Consider the following 19479-nt stretch of genomic DNA (forward strand, 5'->3'; position numbering starts at 1 on the left):
CTCAGAGGTATGGGTTAACAATCCAGTTGTTTGAGTTCAAATCCCACCAAGGCAACTGTGGAATCTAAGTTCAGTTAATGTTCTGGAATTTGGAGGTCAGCTAGTCTAAGTAATGGTGAACGCTAAAACTTTTGGATTGTTGTAAAACCCGATTAATTTATTAAAGAAGGAATTCTGCCATCTTCGCCTGGTCTGTCTGAGGTGTGACTCCAGTCCCACAAGCACAGTTGACTCCAAATGCTCTCTGAAACATGACCCTGGAAAGCAGAGCTAGCTGCTCAGGAAGGACTGCAAATGACTGAATAAAATTACAGTGAGTGTAGCCTGCATTAAGAAGTGGGAAATATTAATCCCATGCTTATCTCTGGTTCTTTCCTTCACATTTATTTCCGAAGTGTCACGTGACATTGACCTTTTCAGAGCTGTTTTGTGTAATTGCAGAAGTTTGACCAGACATTCATGGGACGAGTCATGATTATACCCCAGGGTGCTGCCCCCTTCTTGGAGTGTTGTGACAAAACTTGGAAAAAACTTCATAACTTGCCCATCGCTTAGTGTAGCACTGAGTGGGGATTCCTATCCATTGGGTCAATCACTTACTTTAACATTGTCACCTCTCACATTTCCTCCCATTATGTCCCCTGCATGAGCTCCTCACCCCAGAACCCTGACCCCTCTCCCATCAGCTCAGTGCAAACTCTCATTCTCCCAGTGTCCCCATATTCCTTCTCATCGAACCACCATTCCACTTTGACTGTCAATCAGTACCAGTCTCATGCTATCCAGCCTCCCAAACAGCTTCAATTCCAGATCCCATCTTGGAAGGGAGTGTAGAGCAATAACTGAGGTTTTGCTAACATAAGGTATACCAGAATCTTAGAGCTTAGAAAAATAGAGGGCTATGCGCTAGGGAAATTCTCGGCAGTTTCCAGAGTAGGTTACATGGTCGGTACAACATTGTGGGCTGAAGGGCCTGTAATGTGCTGTAGATTTCTCTGTTCTAGAATCATTGAACCCAAATATCTCAAGTCTAGTATTTTTCCCATCACAAACTCATAGTGCAATGTGTGGTTAGATGAGTTAAATTTTGAGAAAAATGTCATAAATGCTGTTGTCTGCATGATTTTTATTTATTTTTTCTCTCGCGCATCGAGGGTTGGTCTTTTATTTCTTTTTCTTTAATTGGGTTCTTTTGGGTTTCTTGCTTTGTGGCTACCTGGGAGCAAGTAAATCTCGAGGTTGCATAATTTATACATTCTTTGATAATAATTGGATTTGAAACTTGAATCTTGAAACGCGCATTTTCTTTGTCATGGTAGATTAAAGAATCCAAGAATAACCAAAAGATTTGTTAGAGTAGACATAAAGCTATTTTATCTGAGTTAATTCATTTGCAAGGGGCAGAACCATGAGGTTCTGGCATCGTGAGATCACATAGGGCAGTGGGAATCTGAACGTCTGCCCCAAGTATTGTCTTATGATGTCTTGTGAGGAAAGGTTCAATGAGCTATTGCTAACACAAACAACAGAAAATCTGCAGAGGCAGGAAATCCAAGCAACACACGCGAAGTGCTGGAGGAACTCAGCAGGCCAGGCGGCATCTATGGAAAAAAGTACAGTTGGTGTTTCGGGCTTTACTCTTTGGAGCAAAGGAGGATGAGAAGTGACTTGAGATCCAACCAGAGGTCATGGGATAAGAGTGAAAAGTGAAAAGTTTAAGAGGAACATGAGGTGAAAGTTCTTCACTCAGATGGATGTGAGAGTGTGGAATAAGTTGCCAGCACAAGTTGTGCATGTGAGCTGGATTTCAACGTTTGAGAAGTTCGGATAGGTACATGGATGGTAGAGGTATGGAGAGTAATGGTCCCAGTGTAGGTCAATGGGAGTAGGCAGTTTAAATGGTTTTGGCATGGACTAGATGGATCGAAGGGCTTGTTTCTGTTCTGTACTTCTCTCTGACTTGATAGAGGTGTATAAGATGATAAGTGGAATGGACAGCCAGTGTCTTTTCCTCAGGGTGGGAATGGCTAATATGAAAGGGCATACTTTAATCGTGATTGGACGAAAGTATAGGGGGGATTTCAGGTAGGGTTTTTTCACACAGAGAGTGGTAAGTACCAGGAATGGTGATAGAGGTAGATACATTAGTGAGATTTAAGAAACTTTTACGTAGGAACTTGGATGAAAGCAAAAAAGATGGCCATGTGGGAGGGAAAGGATAGATAGATCTTGGAATAGGTTAAAAGGTTGGTGCAATAACATGGGCTGAAGGGCCTGTACTATGCTGTAAGTAGGTGAGGAGACCTTTGCCGTTATGAGTGTCAAAACTGCAATTTTTAGGTATTAGCGAGGCAAGGTGCTGGGGCTGAGGCAGGGAAATGGAGCAATGTATAAATTAAGCACAGTGCAATCAGCTGACAGAATAGGGGCTGAATGCCCGTTACGTCCCACCTGCTGCTCTGCTCTGCGTTTTATTAATAGATCTAATTTTGGGTCCAATTCATTAGCAGCACTTCTGCTCTAATGAGGAACTTGAGATCCATTAGTATCACTTAGAAAGCTCATTCTATGTTATCAATGTGGCCTCAGAGCTAACGTCTACTGAGAAAAAAAACACTTTAAACTAGCATACACAGCAATTGACAGGGTCCTTTCCTTGTTACCCATACCTTGTGACCTTGCTGTACAGATAAATTGACACCTGGTGTGTTTAACCATCTTGTCCTGCTGCAGTTCTATTGCATACCGACTCCAACAAAGAGACTGAGGTTTTGCCTCTGCTTTGTACGGTGAAGGGCTCTCACAGCTTTGGAAAGGCAATAATAACCTTCAGACTTTTCCATTGCAGTTGACAAATAATAAGTGTAGTTTTCTTTCTGTATGGATAAGAGTACGTGAGCCCAGGGTGTCCGTGCTGTGGTGTTCTGCTGGACAGTCTCATTCCAAATTAAATATAACTCTAGGGCTTAGGAGGGGGTGGTAGGATAAATCTGGAAAGGAGTTGAGCTTTTATCAACAGACTGTTGGTCTTAGAAGATGAGAGTGCAACACATTTGCTTTTGTTTCGATGTGAGTGATTTGCATTGGCTTTCAATGGTTTTCCATGTTGGAAATAGACACTCGAAGGCCACTTTCTTAGACACTTCCTGCACCTAATAAAGTGGCCACTGAGAGTATGTTCGCTGTCTTCAAGGTTTGATGTGCTTTCAGAGATGCTCTTCTGCAAACCTCTCTTGTAACGCGCAGTTACTGTTGCTGTCCTGTCAATGCTTCAGTGGTTCAATTTAATATCAGAGAATGTATACAGTATACAACCTGAAATTCTTACTCTTCACAGACATCCACGAAACAGAAGAAAACCACCGAAGAATGTATGACAGAAAGTGTTAGAATTTCAAAGCACCCCCCTCCCACACACAAGCAGCAGTAAAAGCATCAACCTCCCCCTCCCCCACTTGCTTCAGCAAAAGCATCAACCCCCTCCCACCACCCACCATGCAAGCAATAGTAAAACCCCAAGAGTCCATGATCTGGAGTCCATCAAGAAAAACTCGAATCACTCTAACCTCACTCATGAACAAGGCATTTTGTCTCACAGAACTACTGCTCACTGTATTTTTTTTATCATTCTCTGTAAACTCTAGAGACTGTTGTGTATGGAAATCCCAGGAGATCAGCAGTTTCTGAGATACTCAAACCACCCTGTCTGGCACCAACAATCATTCCACAGCCAAAGTCACTTTGATCCAATTTCTTCTCAATCCTGATGTTTGGCCTGGACAACAACTGAACCCCTTGAGCTTGTCTGCTTACTTTTATGCATTGAGTTGCTGCCACATGATTGACTGATGAGATATTTGCTTTAACGAGCAGATGTACTGGTGTACCTAATAAAGTGGCCACTGAGTGCATGTGGTATGAATTGGCTCAGTGTTTCTTCTGCCATTTATTGTTTCAGCCACAAACAATTCTCTTTGCAAGTTCTACATTTTCCTCCAGGCTTTGTGGGAAAATACAGCGGATTCCAACTAACTGGAACAGATCGGGACCAGTATAGCTTGGCCCAATTAAGCAGCTGTCCCTATTAGCCTAAGTTTCAAGGAAATAGTTAAAAGATATAAAAAAATAAACTAACATTTAACTTATTAACAAATTATATATTTAAAAGAAATACAGAATAAATTAGAACACTGCCAATGCTCCTCCAGTATTATAGAACTGTGTATTAGTTCCTAATAGTTATCAATGGAGAAACTCATCCATTGTACACTGTGGTGTTCTTTTGATTCATTGTAAGTTTACAAAATCAGTGCAGACACCTAGTGCAGATAATGGACTGCCTTCAAACAATGCTTTCGATGATTGCATCATCCAAATCTTTATTTTCATTATACCATTCAATAGCATTGTTGATACCTTTAAATTCTCTGTAGTTTCTAACTTGTTGAAATAGAACATAGAACATAGAACCACAGTACAGGCCCTTCGGCCCACATTGTTGTGCCGACCCTCAAACCCTGCCTCCCATATAACCCCCCACCTTAAATTCCTCCATATACCTATCTAGTAGTCTGTTAAATTTCACTAGTGTATCTGCCTCCACCACTGACTCAGGCAGTGTATTCCACGCACCAACCACTCTCTGAGTAAAAACCCTTCCTCTAATATCCCCCTTGAACTTCCCACCCCTTACCTTAAAGCCATGTCCTCTAGTATTGAGCAGTGGTGCCCTGGGGAAGAGGCGCTGGCTATCCACTCTATCTATTCCTCTTAATATCTTGTACACCTCTATCATGTCTCCTCTCATCCTCCTTCTCTCCAAAGAGTAAAGCCCTAGCTTCCTTAATCTCTGATCATAATGCATACTCTCTAAACCAGGCAGCATCCTGTTAAATCTCCTCTGTATCCTTTCCAATGCTTCTACATCCTTCCTATAGTGAGGCGACCAGAACTGGACACAGTACCCAAGCGTGGCCTAACCAGAGTTTTATAGAGCTGCATCATTACCTCACGACTCTTAAACTCCATCCCTCGACTTATGAAAGCTAACACCCCATAAGCTTTCTTAACTACCCTATCCACCTGTGAGGCAACTTTCAGTGATCTGTGGACATGTACCCCCAGATCCCTCTGCTCCTCCACACTACCAAGTAATCGTAGTAAAGAAATGGTGAAATCATTTTATTTTCACTCCCGGCTGTTTTTCACATCTCCCAAGCCTGAATGCTAGAAACTGCAGTAAGCAAAACAGTTCTGAATTGTCTTACTGCCTATTTTTCACCCATATCAATGACAGCAGTCACGGCTTTTTGAATAAAAACTCACACAAATGACACTATTTAAAAACTGTTTGCTCTAAGCACAATGTAGTGTCTAATGGCCACACAGGTGCACATGAACATAATATGATAGAATTCACCCAGCAGTTTGAGAGGGAGAAGTTAAGTCAGGTTAACAGTATTACAGTGGATTTAAGTGAATTGGAGAGGCATGAGAGAGCAGCTGATCAAAGTTGATTGGAAGGGAACACTAGCAGGGGTGGCAGCAGAACAGCAATGGCTAGAGTTTCTGGGGGCAATTCGGAAGGCACAGGAGAGATCATCCCAAAGATGAAGTATTCTAAAGTGAGGATGATGCAACTGTGACTGACAAAGGAAGTCAAAGACACCATAAAAACAGATAAAGGTATGTACTGTAATATAGAAAAAAAAACAGTGGGAAGTTGGAGGATTGGGAGGCTTTTAAAAACCAACAGAAGGCAACTAGTAATACTATAAGGAGCAGTAAGATGAAATATGAAGGTAAGCTAGCCAATAACATAAAAGAGGAAACCACACTTTTTCCCAAATAATACTGTATAAAGAGTGCTGTATAAGGACCAGATGGACTGCACCCCAGGGTTCTGAAAAAGGTAGCTGAAGGGATTGTGGAGTTACTAGTAATGATCTGTCAAGAATCACTAGATTCTGGAATGGTTCTGGAAGACTGAAAAATTGCAAGTGTCACTCCACTCTTTAAGAATGGAGAGAGGCAGAAGAGACGATATTATATGGCAGCTAGCCTGACTTCAGTGGATGAGAAGATGTTGGGAGTCTTTTGTTAAGGATGAGGTTTTGGGATATTTGGAGTCACATGATAAAGTCAGCTTGGTTTCCTTGAGGGGAAATCTTGCCTGACAAATCTGTAGGAATTCTTTGAGGAAATAACAAGTAGGATAGACAAAGGAGAATTGGTTGATGTTTTGTACTTGGATTTTCAGAAGACCTTTGACAAAGTGATACACATGCTTAACAAGATAAGAGACCATGGCATTACAGGAAGGATACTAGAATGGATAGAAGATTGGCTGACTGGCAAGAGGCAAAGAATGGGAATAAAGGGGGCCTTTTTTGGTTGTCAGTGACCAGTGCAGCTCTGCAGGGTCGGTGTTGGGACTGTTTTTATTCATATCATATATCAATGATTTGGATGACGGAATTGCTGGCTTTGTGGCCAAGTTTGTAGATGATACGAAGATAGGTGGAGGGGCAGGTAGTTTTGAAGAATCAGGGAGTCTGTAGAATGACCTAGACAGATTAGGAGAACGGGCAAAGAAGTGGCAGATGGAACACAATGTAGAGAAGTGTATGGTCATGCTCTTTGGTAGAAAGAATTAAGGCATAGACTATTTTCTAAACAGGGAGAAAATTCAAAAATCTGAGGTGCAAAGGGATTTGGGAGTCCTCATGCAGGATTCCCTAAAGTTTAATTTGCAGGTTGAGTGGGAGGTAGGGAAAGGAAATGCAATAACAGCATTCATTTCAAGAGTTCTAGATTATAAGAGCAAGGATATAATTCTGAGGCTTTATAAGGTATTGGTCAGACCACCCGTGGAGTATTGTGAGCAGTTTTGGGCCCCTTATCTAAGAAAAGGTGTGCTGCCGTTGGATAGGGTTCAGAGAAGGTTCATGAGAACAATTCCAGGAATGAAATGATTAGTTATGTGGAGCGCTTGACGAAACTGCTGGAGTTTAGAAGAATGAGGGGGAATCTCATTGAAACCTATCGAATATTGAAAGGCCTGGACAGAGTGGATGAGGGGCAGATATTTCCTGTGGTGTGGAAGTCTAGTACCAGGGGACACAGTCTCAGAATAGCGGGACATCCATTTAGAATAGAGATGTGGAGGAACATCTTTAGCCAGAGCGTAGTGAATCTGTGGAATTAAGTGCCGCAGACAGCTGTGGAGGCCAAGTCATTGGACAGATTTAAGGTGGAGGTTGATATATTCTTGATTAGTCAGGGCAACAAAAGCTATGGGGAGAAGGCAGGAGAATGGGGTTGAGAGGCATAATATATCAGCCATGATGGAATGGTGGAGCAGACACGATGGGCTGAGTGGCCTAATTCTGCTCCTGTGTTTAATGGACTGACGCTATTTAGTAACAGATTGGCAACAGTCTCCTGTCTCAAATAAAAGGCATAATGTCCCAAAATAAATGAAGAGACTCCCAGCTTTCTCTCAAATAAGTTTTGTTCATTAAGGGTTGTCCCAACTAAATAGCTACCCCGATTAACGAATCAAGTGAAATCCACTGTATTAATGCAGCCTTAATTTAATGACAGAAGGGCAGAAAATAATTTTCACTGGACAGCTGGTAAACTGTAACCTGACAAAGTTACTTTGGTAAGATGGCAATTTCTTTGTTTTAACTATTCTAATTGCTCTATTTAAGTGCCAGCAAAGGGTAGCCAAATGAAAGTGTTTGTCCTTGATTAATTTTTGAGATTGTGTTCTGCAGTAATCCATCATTTATACAGTTGTTTCACTAAAAGTTGGTGTTTAACCTCCAAGTATTAATCTCAAGGTATTAACACTGTTCAGTGTTACTAATTTTAGACTATACATTTGTAGAAGTGGGAAAAAAAGATAGTTATATTTCATTTGGAATCTTGCCCAGTAGAAGAGGAAATAATCTTCTTCCTCACTTGAGCAGAATGAAGCCCATTATGGAGAATGTCTCTCCTAGCAGAAGGTCTCAACCTGAGATCTTTCTGGATTGTGTCCACTCTGAAAGTCCATGGTAAGAGGTCAGAACAGATTCCAGTGCATGGACAAGAGAGCTGAACAGGCTTAGCATTTTGGACAGGAGAGAGAGAGAGAGAGAGAGAGAGAGACAGAGAGAGAGAGAGAGAGAGAGAATGAGAGCATGAATGAATATACATGTGTGCGTTTTTGAGAGTGTGTTTGTGTGCTGTGCATATGTGCACGCCTTCTGGCTACCCTTTTTTATCTGTTTTTGGAACTACATAAACAGTTTGGGGATGGGTGTGAGCAACGCCAGTCCAATTGGCATCTAGTAAGCGACCTGACGGGTATGCTGAGAAATGCAGCGGTGATCAGCTTGGGGCAGTGTAGAGGAGCCCAGCTTTGCTGCTACCTGCCCACCCCTCATCCCCCGAATGCAAAGGAAGGGAACTCTTTCATTCTGTAGCCTCATTAATCTCATTGAGTTCCAAATGGCGAGGCAGGCATGAAAACAGACTCTGTTTATGGAGTTAGGACCAAACTAAAATCTCATCTGAGGCCAACATTGCCTTTGTTAAGATCTATGTGCTGTTATTCTTCCACCCTGTGTACTAACCTGTTCCTCTCCTGTTTATTCCCGCTCCACGTTCTTCTCTGGAGCTTGCATGGCTGCCTGCTTGCATGCTGATACAATGTGTGTGAGTGTGTGTGCGTGTGTGTATGTGTGTGTGTGTATGTTTGTATTGGAGAAATAACGCACAGAGAATCCTGAGAGTGCATATTGCTGTACAATACTGTATTGGTGCAGGCAAATTAATCCCCAGATAGGGTTGATAAAAGCAAAGTAAATGAGGTTTGTTTGACCTTCCGGGCTGCTGCCTTCTCAGCCTGGCCAAAGAATGTGAACCTCTTCAAAAAAAAACAAAATGTAAATAGTTCTACTTTCTCTTTACTGCTTCAATTACCCAGCCGTGTTAAAACAAAAAACAGTCCAGCACAGGAACAGGCCCTTCAGCCCACAGTGCTGCTAACCCTCTTGCCCATTCTCCAGCTAAGGTCCTGTGCAAGCTGCCTATACAATGCCCTCACCTCACCTCGTCCCCCAGCGTCATGGGCGTTGGCTGCTGGAAAAATGGCTGTAGAGGACGAGGAGGGAAAGGACCCATCCCACTGTGCATCGTCACTTAAAGAATGGAGCTTAATGATGTCCTTGACCCAGTGACGTTGACTCTTGTCCCACCATCTCAAGTACTTCATCACGCAACCCTCCCCACTCTGTACCCCCACCTTCCTGGGTTAGGAAATGCCCTCCTGCAGCCACTTCTTGCATTGCAGAGGATTAAGGTTGATAAGAGGGACGATTAATAAAGTTTATGTTTGTTGATTCACTGAGCTCCAAACTTTTCCTGGTTGACTGAAACCCTAACACAACAAACACTGTAGTTTTATCCATTCTCCAAGCAGCACAAATTCAGTTCTTGCATGAAGTATGAATTGGCTGTCTCTGTCCTCCTGCAAGCCCAAAACATGTCTGATGCTGTCAGTGGAGTCTTGGCTGAATCCGACCTGACTAAGGGCACTTGCTGGCTTCTCACAGTAATGTACTGCAATGTGCTCTTTTAGATGTTGTGTGTTAGCGGGGTGGGGAAAAACTCTGAGCCGTTTTCCACCTGTCCACTCGGTTCCTTGTTACAGCTGGGCCAGTATCCACACTTGCGGGAAGAAATGGACCGGATCGTGACCACTCACATCCGAGACCGGGAAGGCAGGACAAAAGAGCAGGTATGGACTCCGGAATAGCCACGGTCTGTTCTCCTTACTTTGCTGTGTCTTGTATTAAGTAAGATGGATGATTAGATTAAAAAACAATTCAACACTGTACGAGGTGACAGCCAATTGTGTCTACGCTGGACCCTCTGAAAGGGTCGTCAAATAGTCCTATGTCCTTGTTCTTTCCTCACAGGCCTTCAAACGTTTGCTTTCCAAGTACCATAAGGCCATAAGATATAGGAACGGAATTAGGCCATTTGGCCCATCGAGTCTGCTCTGCCATTTTATTATGTTTGATCCATTTCCCTGCCATCTCCCCACATCCCTCCATGCTCTGACTAATCAAAAATCTATCAACCTCTGACTTGGTCTCCACAGCCACCTGTGGCAATGAATTCCACAGATTCACCACTCTGGGGCTAAAAAAATTCTTCCTCATCTCCATTTTAAAAGGACACCCATCTATTCTGAGGCTGTATCCTCTGGTCTTAGACTCCCCTACGATAGGAAACATCCTTTCTACATTACTCTACCAAGGCCTTTTAACATTTGTTAGGTTGCAATGCGGTCACCCCTCATTCTTCTGAATTCCAGTGAGTACAGGCCCAGAGCCATCAAATACTCCTCATATGACAAGTCTTTCAGTCCTGGAATCATTTTCATGAACCTCTTTGAACGCTCTCCAATGTCAGCACATCCTTTCTTAGATAAGGGGCCCAAAACTTCTCACAATACTCCAAGTGAGGCTCCACCAGTGTCTTATAAAGCCTCAACGTTATTAAATCTTATCCTTTCACTTATTCTGTATTAAAACCGCTTCCAACACCCTTTCAGACTGCGTATTTCAGATCAGAGTAACTTTCCATTTGGAAAATACGTTCCCTTAATCTCCCTTCTGATATTTTTGGCAACTATCTTAAGGTTTGTCTGAAGGCTTCTCAAAGTTCCAGCAGGGTGGAATTGAGTTGTGAACTGGATTATCAGTAAAAGAGCAGCAAATGCTGACTGACTGGACCCTCATAGCTGCCCAATCGCTCCCTGTACCAGGCCTAAAAACTCCCTGCATTCGACCAGCTTGTTGCTTTGGTCCCAGCTTAGGGCAAGTTGATATTTTTCAGGATTGGGATGGAAAATCTCCCATCTGGGGTCAGACTCAGCAGTGTTGCTCTAGCTGGAGTCCAGTTGTTTCTGGGGAAATCACCCTGCAACAGGTTTTGTGATGTATGTGCTTTGATCAGTGACCTCTGACCCCAGCACCATGATGTCTCTGTAGCCTTTCCGTTGGGAGTCTATTCAGTAACTATTCTTCTTGTCCTGCAGGTCATGCTGCTGATAGACATTGAGCTGTCCTATATGAACACAAACCATGAAGATTTCATTGGCTTTGCCAAGTAAGTAACCCGTCAGCGGCATAGACTGCAACCAATTAGGTGACTGTGATTGACCATCTGGTTCCACCCGAGCCTTCCCTATTGAGTTAATGGGTGAAATGTGGTCTCCCAGGGTGATGTCATGGTCAAGTGACTCAAGAGGGTGGCTGCTTCCACCCCTGATCCAGACCAGCATAACTGATTCCATTCCTCTATCACTGCTTGCAGGGTTTCCACAAGCCTCAGGACCTTTCAGCGGTAGTGGAGCAAATTTGCTTCCAGACCTGGTCTCTCTATTGTGTTTGTGTGTGTGTGAGAGAGAGACTCACTCACTCACTCACTCCTGGAATCAGGCTGCAGGAACCCAACAAATCAGGCAGCATCTATGGAGGGGAACAAGCGGTCAACATTTTGGGGCTGCAAGCGTGCATCAGGAACCATCAGCCTGAAATGTCAACTGTTTATTCTCCTCCATAGATACTGCCTGACCTGCTGAGTTCCCTCAACATCTTTGTGTGTCGTTCAAGATTTCGGCATCCGCAATATCTGTTGGGCTCATGGAATCAGAGAGTTACATAGCATGGAAACAGAGCCTTGGGCTCACCATGTCCATAATAAGCATCACGGACCCATCTATACTAATCCACTACTCCCGTTTTCCAGCACGAGGTCGATTGCTTTCCCTGCCTTGGCAATTCAACTGGTAGTTAAATGTCCTGAGCATCACTGTATTCAATACCACCCGCAGTTTGTGACGCCTTCTTCTGTGTGTGGGCACTATTTAAAATGCAGTTTCAGCTGCTGAATTTAACTCCAGTTATGTGTATGCAACTTTTCAGGTGCATGTGTGCTTACAAACACATCTGAATGCATGTATGTCAGTGTGCGTGTATGTGTGTGTGTGTGTGTGTGTGTGTGTGTGTGTGTGTCTGTGAAAGTGTCTATGTTTGTAAGGGTGTGTTTATGAGTAAGATATCCTGTGCAGTTGTGTGTGTGTGTATGTGTGTGTGTGTGTGTGTGTGTGTGTGTGTGTGTGTGTCTATGAAAGTGTCTATGTTTGTAAGGGCAAACAACAGGAATTCTGCAGATGCTGGAAATTCAAGCAACACACATCAAAGTTGCTGGTGAACACAGCAGGCCAAGCAGCATCTGTAGGAAGAGGTGCAGTCGACGTTTCAGGCCGAGTCTTGATGTGTGATGTTTGTAAGGGTGTGTTTATGAGTAAGATATCCTATGCAGTTGTGTATGTATGTAGTGTGTCTGTGAAAGTGTCTGTGCTTGTAAGGGTGTGTTTATGAGTAAGATATCCTGTGCAGTTGTGTATTTATGTGTGTGTGTGTGTGTGTGTGTGTGTGTGTGTGTGTGTATGCCAATGAGAGCGTACATGTGTGGGTATGTGTGAGAGTGTGTATTTTTGTATGGGTGTGTTTATGAGAAGATATCCTGTGCAGTTGTGTATTTGTGTGTGTGTGTGTGTGTCTATGAAAATGTTTGTGTTTGTAAGGGTGTGTTTATGAGTAAGATATCCTGTGCAGTTGTGAATGTATGTGTCAAAAGCTGGAGGCTGCATGTGCTACAGTGCTGCTGCCAGGTTTGATCGGGTAATTCTCCTGGTTAATCCAGCCTTATGAACACATTCCTGTCAGTAACTGAGTTTGATTTTATGCACGTCATATAAATATAACGATTCTCCCCCCCATGCATTTTTCCTGATAAATTACTTAGCAACTGCTGTAAGTTTTTTTCCCCTCTGAATAGACTGCACCTCTAAGCAAATTGTTTGCTTCGCAATAGACTACTTGTTGAATTGTTTGCCCTGCCACATCACCATCCTATTGGTTGACACTCCCGTGCTTGTGATGTTTAGATTGGGACAAAGTCAGACAGAAAAATGGTGCTCCTCATGGGTGAAGAGGTTGCAGGTAACCCCCAGATAAAGCAGATAACCCACATGCACAGACTGAACTGAGGGGTGGCCATTTACAGAGGTGGCCTTGCACTATAAACAGCTCCCCTAGTGGAGTGGAGGAATTGTTTGCATGCAATCAGTCAGCTGTATTTAAAGGTAGCCACTCATTTGAGGGGTGACCCTTGCAAAACTAAGCAGGTCACATGAATATTCGGAGAATTCTCTGTCATTTATTCTTTTTGTGAGAAATTATTCACTGCCGTAGGTTCTTGTGCTGAAGATGTTTTCAATCTCATTCACAGTGCACAGCCAAGGAGCTGTCAGCTGAGCAAGAAGAAGGCTGCAGGCAATCAGGTATCCACAGGCTAACTGGGAGCAACTGATGAATGCGGGTGTCATTGGGCTGCTCGGTATGCTTGGAGGCTGAAGCGCAGCCTTTGAGTGGCACGGGTTGAATCCCGAGTGCAAGCGTGCCCCCAAAGGACTGCCGCTATCTCCCAGCCATTACTGGGGGCCTGAAGTGGGGCAGGTCAAGGAGTTCGTGTGTAGGCCATAACATAACGTAGGTTTGAACACGTTGTTAAAAAGAGGAATTGTTTCACTCCAGTGCTGAATGGAGCCACAAGGAGTCCAAGGCTTAGTAGTCTGGGGATAACGGTAGGGATAGTCCTGGCCATTTATTGTTGCAGCGTACCCTGCCATACGTTGCACAGTCTCTGCCTGGATAACTTTCCGACTCTCACACTGCCAACTCCGGCACCCAATCTTCAGTACGGCCCACACCTCCGTTTTTATTCCAGGACCCATTGTAAAGGCAATGGGAGGTGAGAGTGGGGCAGGGAGATAAAACCATCCATGTATAATGCACCCAGCCCCTCAGTGTTTGAAATCAACAACACTGAATGATGGCAGGGCATATCCCATGAAGACCCCCTCTCTCTCCCCTATCTCTCCCCCCCTCTCCCCCCTTTCTCCCCCTCTCTCCCCCCTTTCTCCCCCTCTCTCCCTACCCCCTCCCTCCCCCCACTCTCCCCCTCTCTCCCCCCTCTCTCCCCTCCCCCTCTCTCCCCCCTCCCCCTCTCGCCTCCTCTCTCTCCCTCCCCCTTCTCTCCCTCCCTATCTCTCCCCCTCTCCCTCTCCCCTTTTCTCTCTCACTTTCTCTCTTCCCCTCTCTCTCTCTTGCTCTCTCTCACTCCCTCCTCTCTCACACTCTCACTCCCCCCCCCCTCCACCTCCACCTACCCTCCACCTCCCCCCCCCACATACATAGATGTCCACTGCATGAGGCCTGTAAGGGTTAAATTATTAAAGTAGTTTCTATTGCCATTGAATTAAAAGGTTGAGGTAGATTTAGTGATGATATTTAAAATGTTTGTGGAATTTTTGCTCCTCCTTGCCCCTCTGTTCCCCAAATCCTCTCTCTAACTACCCTTCTCGTTTGCTCTCTGTTAGCCTTTCTGCCTTTCAACCCTCAGTTAGCCTTTGTTCTCTCATCCTTTCCCCTCTCACACTCCCCTCTCTTGCCCCATTTCCCTCTTTTGCTGTTTCTCTGTCTTTCTCCCTCTCTTGCACTTTCTCCCAACACCCCATGAGTGACGGCACTCTGTTGTGCACTTTGTACAGCTGCCTCAAAGTTTCAGAGGCCTGGGTAAGATCCTGACCCTGTGACCCCCCCCCCCCCGGATATTCTCGTTTCCCTCTCACATCCCAAAGATGTATTGGTTGATAGATAAATTGGCATTGTAAACTAACCCTATGGATAGCTGGTGGACATGTGAGATGAAATGGGTTTGCTTTGAGAGCTAGTGTTGTTGGTGGACCAAGTGCCCCCTTCTCTGTTATAAGAAAATATGAAATATCTCTCTGTCTTTATTACCACACTCTTTCACCCCTTTCCCATCTCTTCCTTCTCTCATGGTCTCTCCGCTCCTCTATATTTCTCCCTTCCTCCCTCCCTGGAAGCCCACTGGAAGGGAAAGCCTGGCTGATTTTCCTATTCTCTAGCTGAGAAGGTACTGAAGCTAGTTGCAAGTTCAACCTGAACATTGGGTCTGCCCTGGTCCACACTGGCTCCATTCCACACTGGACCAAAATGATCCCAAGGTCTTGCTTTGGATTTTTCTTCTTGTAGGCAATAATGAGTACAAAGGTCACGTGAACCCAGATTCCTCCTTATTGGCTGCTTGAGCTTGCTACAGTGCTGCCTGCCTTTCGCACATGCTCTCACTGCCCTCCTGTCATTGGCCGGGCTGCAAGTGGCCCTTCAGTGTGAAGGGGAAGTTCCATTCTTGCAGCGTGAATTTGATCAGCTGGGAGAGGGTCCATCGACAAAACTCAACACCGCCCACCAGGCAGAACATCCAGAACTGCTTCACTTGCTGGATCACAAACATCGTGTTCACTAAAGTTCACCAAGGACCGGGTGAACAAAGTTTGCTCCAGCCACCAGATCTTGGATGAAGACTCGGACAATTTCTTCAGCTTCCTCCCCCTTTAAGAGTTTTGTTCAACTGCGCTGGTCTTTAATTCTTTTGTTGCTTTTATTGCGATTTTCATTTTTTTCCTCATCCAGGTAACGTTTGTGATAATGAAGCTCATTCAAGAAAGACATGTTAAAGAAAAAATAATGCAGACAAGGGCAAAAAAGCTGACAAATTAAAAGCAAACATATCAAATGATTGAAATGTTGTTAAATTTTGACCAGAATTTCAAGTGAAGTCTTTTGAAGTTCTGCATCTTCTTCAAGTTCAAAAATTTTTGAATGTAATTTCAGATCACCCATTTTATTTTAATGGGCACAAATCTATGTTTGCGGCCTAGCTTCCAAAAGTTTCCAAATTTCTACCGGTTTTAAATACCTGCCATTTTGCAGGCTTAAATCACAACAGCTGTGCGCTTGAATGAGTTGAGACCACCAATACGTAGTTTCTGCTGTTAGTGGATTGTTCTGTAAGCAAATGCCATCCATTTTACTGGTGTAATAATCAGGCTCATTTTATATTCTTCCTTTCTTTATTGAACCTTCTTCCCCTTGCCACTTCTCTGCTTGGCTTCTTTACATCTGCTATGGTTACTCTATGAAGGATGAAATTATGGTGAGTATATCGTTGCCGTGACAACGCAGGTTAAGTGTTGGAACTACATCTGGGTGAGTTGGGCTGTTCAAACTAGAAGTGAGGCATCGACATACATGGGAACATTTTGGGTTTGATCGGGAATTCCCAGGGATTTATGCAATTGACCAGATCTCCAGGTCACATGAAACTTGGGGGTCCAATTGGTGAGTGTCTGTCTTAAGTCGGGAAGCTTTGTCTGTGCCAGTCAGTCATGGGGCTTCAAAGCCTCAGGATCAATGCATGGGAAAAATTTCCAGACATGCTGTATCAGCAGATTCACGTCCAATTCCTCAGCCTCCTTGGAATAGATATTCACTCTAAATTTCCCTTGTGTTCCCAATTCCATTCACTCCCTTTCACTTCCCAAGATCACATCACTGTGTAAATTGAAGTTAAAAGTCAACAAGGGAAGACTGACTCCATAAATGAGCAAGGTTGTGGCAGATGGTGCACTTTGGGGTCCTGAGATGTGAATCTTGGAATTGAAAGATGAAGAGGGTGAAGGACTTGAGTTCCCATTTGCACAAATCACCAGCAGTTAGTACAAAGTCGTCAAAAGTTCCTGGCATGTTCGGAAGAAAAAATGAGGCAGAGATGTTTCAGTCAAATGGAATGTTAGGAATAAATTATGGTTTATATAGCATGTTCACTGTTATTTAAATACATCAGGCTTTCAAGGGTTAAGTTATGCGAAGAGTTCCTGCAAACTTTGCTTTGGATTTAGAAGGCTGAAGCAGATGTAATGATGATGTTTGAAGTGATGGTAGAATATGTTGGCCTCAATAACGAGGAACTAATCCCTCTTCTGAGGAAGCGGGGCCATTCTGGATTGAAGTTGGGAAGGACCGGCAGATCGATACTCTTCAAGTAAATGTTGAGGTTCGTAGGAATCCTTTGAAGTTTTCAAAGTTCAGTTTTTTTAAGGAAGGGTAATACAGAACAAGCATGGAGGTTAGACACTGACCAGCTCTGATATACATACAGCATAGAGCACTATAGCATAGTAAAGACCTTTTGGCCCACAATGTTATGCCAACCTTTTAACCTACTCTTAAGATCAATTTAACCCTTCCCTCCCACATAGCCCTCCATTTATCGATCATCATTCTGTTGAATGGTTGGACAGATTGGACTAGATGAGTGGCTTCCATCACTTCCCAAGTGCTTGAAAGATGTTTGGATGGAGATGTTTTTGATCAATTCCTTGATGGTACCATCACATATACCGAACAATTTCTTAAACGGGAGGTGGGAAGACCAATCGGATGTTGATGAATAAGTCCCAGAGTAAAACACTATCTTCAGCCACCTCCTTCTCCCTTGCTGACTCATGCACCACTTTTACAATCTCCAAGGTGTTAATCTGAGGTTGGAAGTTAATCTAGGAAATGGTGGAAGGTTAAACTGGCCAGTCCATTAGTAGTAGGTTTATCAGTACTGATGCATCTCACTGAGTGAAGCTAAGCGGTAATCTCACTGGTTTTCTCCTTCACTCCACTCTGTATCTTACAGTGATGCTAGTTTGATTGCTGCATCTTGCCAGGCTGTTTGGGGGGAATACAAACGATTGAGTGCTGTTTCCCCATCAGTTTTATTCTCTGGTGATGCTTGTGAGGGAGAAGCACCTGAAGCAGATAATAACCAAATCACAGAAGCCCATTTTTGATTGACCCTGCTCATACCTTAAAAGAAGAGTTGGTGTGTCCCAGCACTGTTGTCGCATCTGTCCCTGACAGAACCCAGATGTACATCCGCTTGACCATAACTCTGTGTGTTTAGTTACGTAGCTTGAGCTGTTAGTCTCTGGCTCTCACCCCTTCCTTCTGTTGCATGTCGCTGGGTTTTTCTCCTGTTTTAGCTTCTGTATTTCACAAATCTGACCCCCCTTGATGCCTTGTGTCTCCATGCAGAGTGGTTTTGTTGTTTTCTGAAGGTTGAGCCAAAATTCAGTTTTAAACAAGGACAGGAACGGAGGAATGGGTTCATTATCTTGACAATGACTATAATCTGTGGCTTCCGGATGAGGCTCTTTGACTCCCACTGGAAATGGCAGTGAAATGGAGAGTGGGGCTCTTGTGCAGTGGGATTGGTGGGAATTGTGGGGGTTAGGAGGCCTCTATTTTTCTGTTGCATATTCTGATCCAATATTCAATTCATATGGCCAGTTTTGCTGTGTTCCATATGGATTTTTGGAATTCTATCTCCTATTGATGTGAGCTTGACAACTGCTCCTATAAAGTACAATTTCTCTTCCTTTTTTGCGAACCATTCTCTGCCCTCCCTGCTATTTTGGGTCCATTGCCAAAGTACCCTCCTGATGGAAAAGTGCACTGTGATAATCGGTACATTTCCATCATAAAAAGTAAAAATACCGATGTACATTTTTGTCAGCCTCCAACAACAGAAAGTTAAGTGGGATGTAGAATCTGGGAGATACTTTCTAATTCTCCCACCTCTCTGTTGGGCTCATATTCCACTTTGCAATATGACACACAATGTATATTTGAGGGGGAGACGTTAATCTGGGAACAATTGAAAGTGCTGGTTTTTGCTGGAGCTCCACTCTCATGATTGATCTTGGCATCGAAATAATGGATTCTAACCTCTTAATAATCTCTCTGTTTTCTGACATGTAGAAAATACTGTAATAATTTCCATATAACTTTGCTGTAACACATTTAGATCTGCAAAAGAAGACGTGCGTGAATCCAAGCTGTGCGTTAACTGTGAGCGCTGAGTTCCGAGTATGTTTCTTGTGCATTTATTTTTGCTTGTGTTTGTTTCAGGTGATCAGGAAGGGGTGGCTGACCATCAATAATATCGGCATCATGAAAGGAGGATCCAAGGAGTACTGGTTCGTGCTTACGGCTGAGAATCTATCCTGGTACAAGGATGATGAGGTCAGTTCATTGTTTACCGATGCCAGGGACGCAAAAATGCTCTTTTTCCTTGGGTGGCGAGCAAAGGCTCATTGCGGGAGAACCCACCAAGGCTGGAATGAGTAGGAGAGGCTGGAGATTCAAACAAGAGGACATGAGTTGAGAGTTAGGGGGCAAAAGTTTAGGGGTAACATGAGGGGGAACTTCTTTACTCAGAGAGTGGTAGCTGTGTGGAATGAGCTTCCAGCAGAAGTGGTTGAGGCAGGTTCGATGTTGTCATTTGAAGTCAAATTGGATAGATATATGGACAGGAAAGGAATGGAGGGTTATGGGCTGAGTACAGGTCGGTGGGATGAGGTGAGAGTAAGCATTCGCCACGGACTAGAAGGGCCAAGATGGCCTGTTTCCATGCTGTAATTGTTATATG

General features: G+C 43.8%; 1 protein-coding gene across 1 annotated transcript in view; it reads left to right on the top strand.

Moving 5' to 3' along the window:
• Positions 1-19479, top strand: part of LOC140186239 (dynamin-1) — a 229108-nt gene that overhangs the window by 125883 nt on the left and 83746 nt on the right. Inside the window, exons 11-15 of the mRNA XM_072240260.1 lie at positions 9704-9790; positions 11099-11169; positions 13360-13411; positions 16141-16152; positions 18960-19073. Of these exons, the coding sequence (XP_072096361.1) occupies positions 9704-9790; positions 11099-11169; positions 13360-13411; positions 16141-16152; positions 18960-19073 (336 nt within the window). The remainder of the gene's footprint in view (positions 1-9703; positions 9791-11098; positions 11170-13359; positions 13412-16140; positions 16153-18959; positions 19074-19479) is intronic.

The sequence above is a fragment of the Mobula birostris genome, chromosome 22 (genome assembly GCF_030028105.1).
Source record: "Mobula birostris isolate sMobBir1 chromosome 22, sMobBir1.hap1, whole genome shotgun sequence".
Taxonomy (NCBI): domain Eukaryota; kingdom Metazoa; phylum Chordata; class Chondrichthyes; order Myliobatiformes; family Myliobatidae; genus Mobula; species Mobula birostris.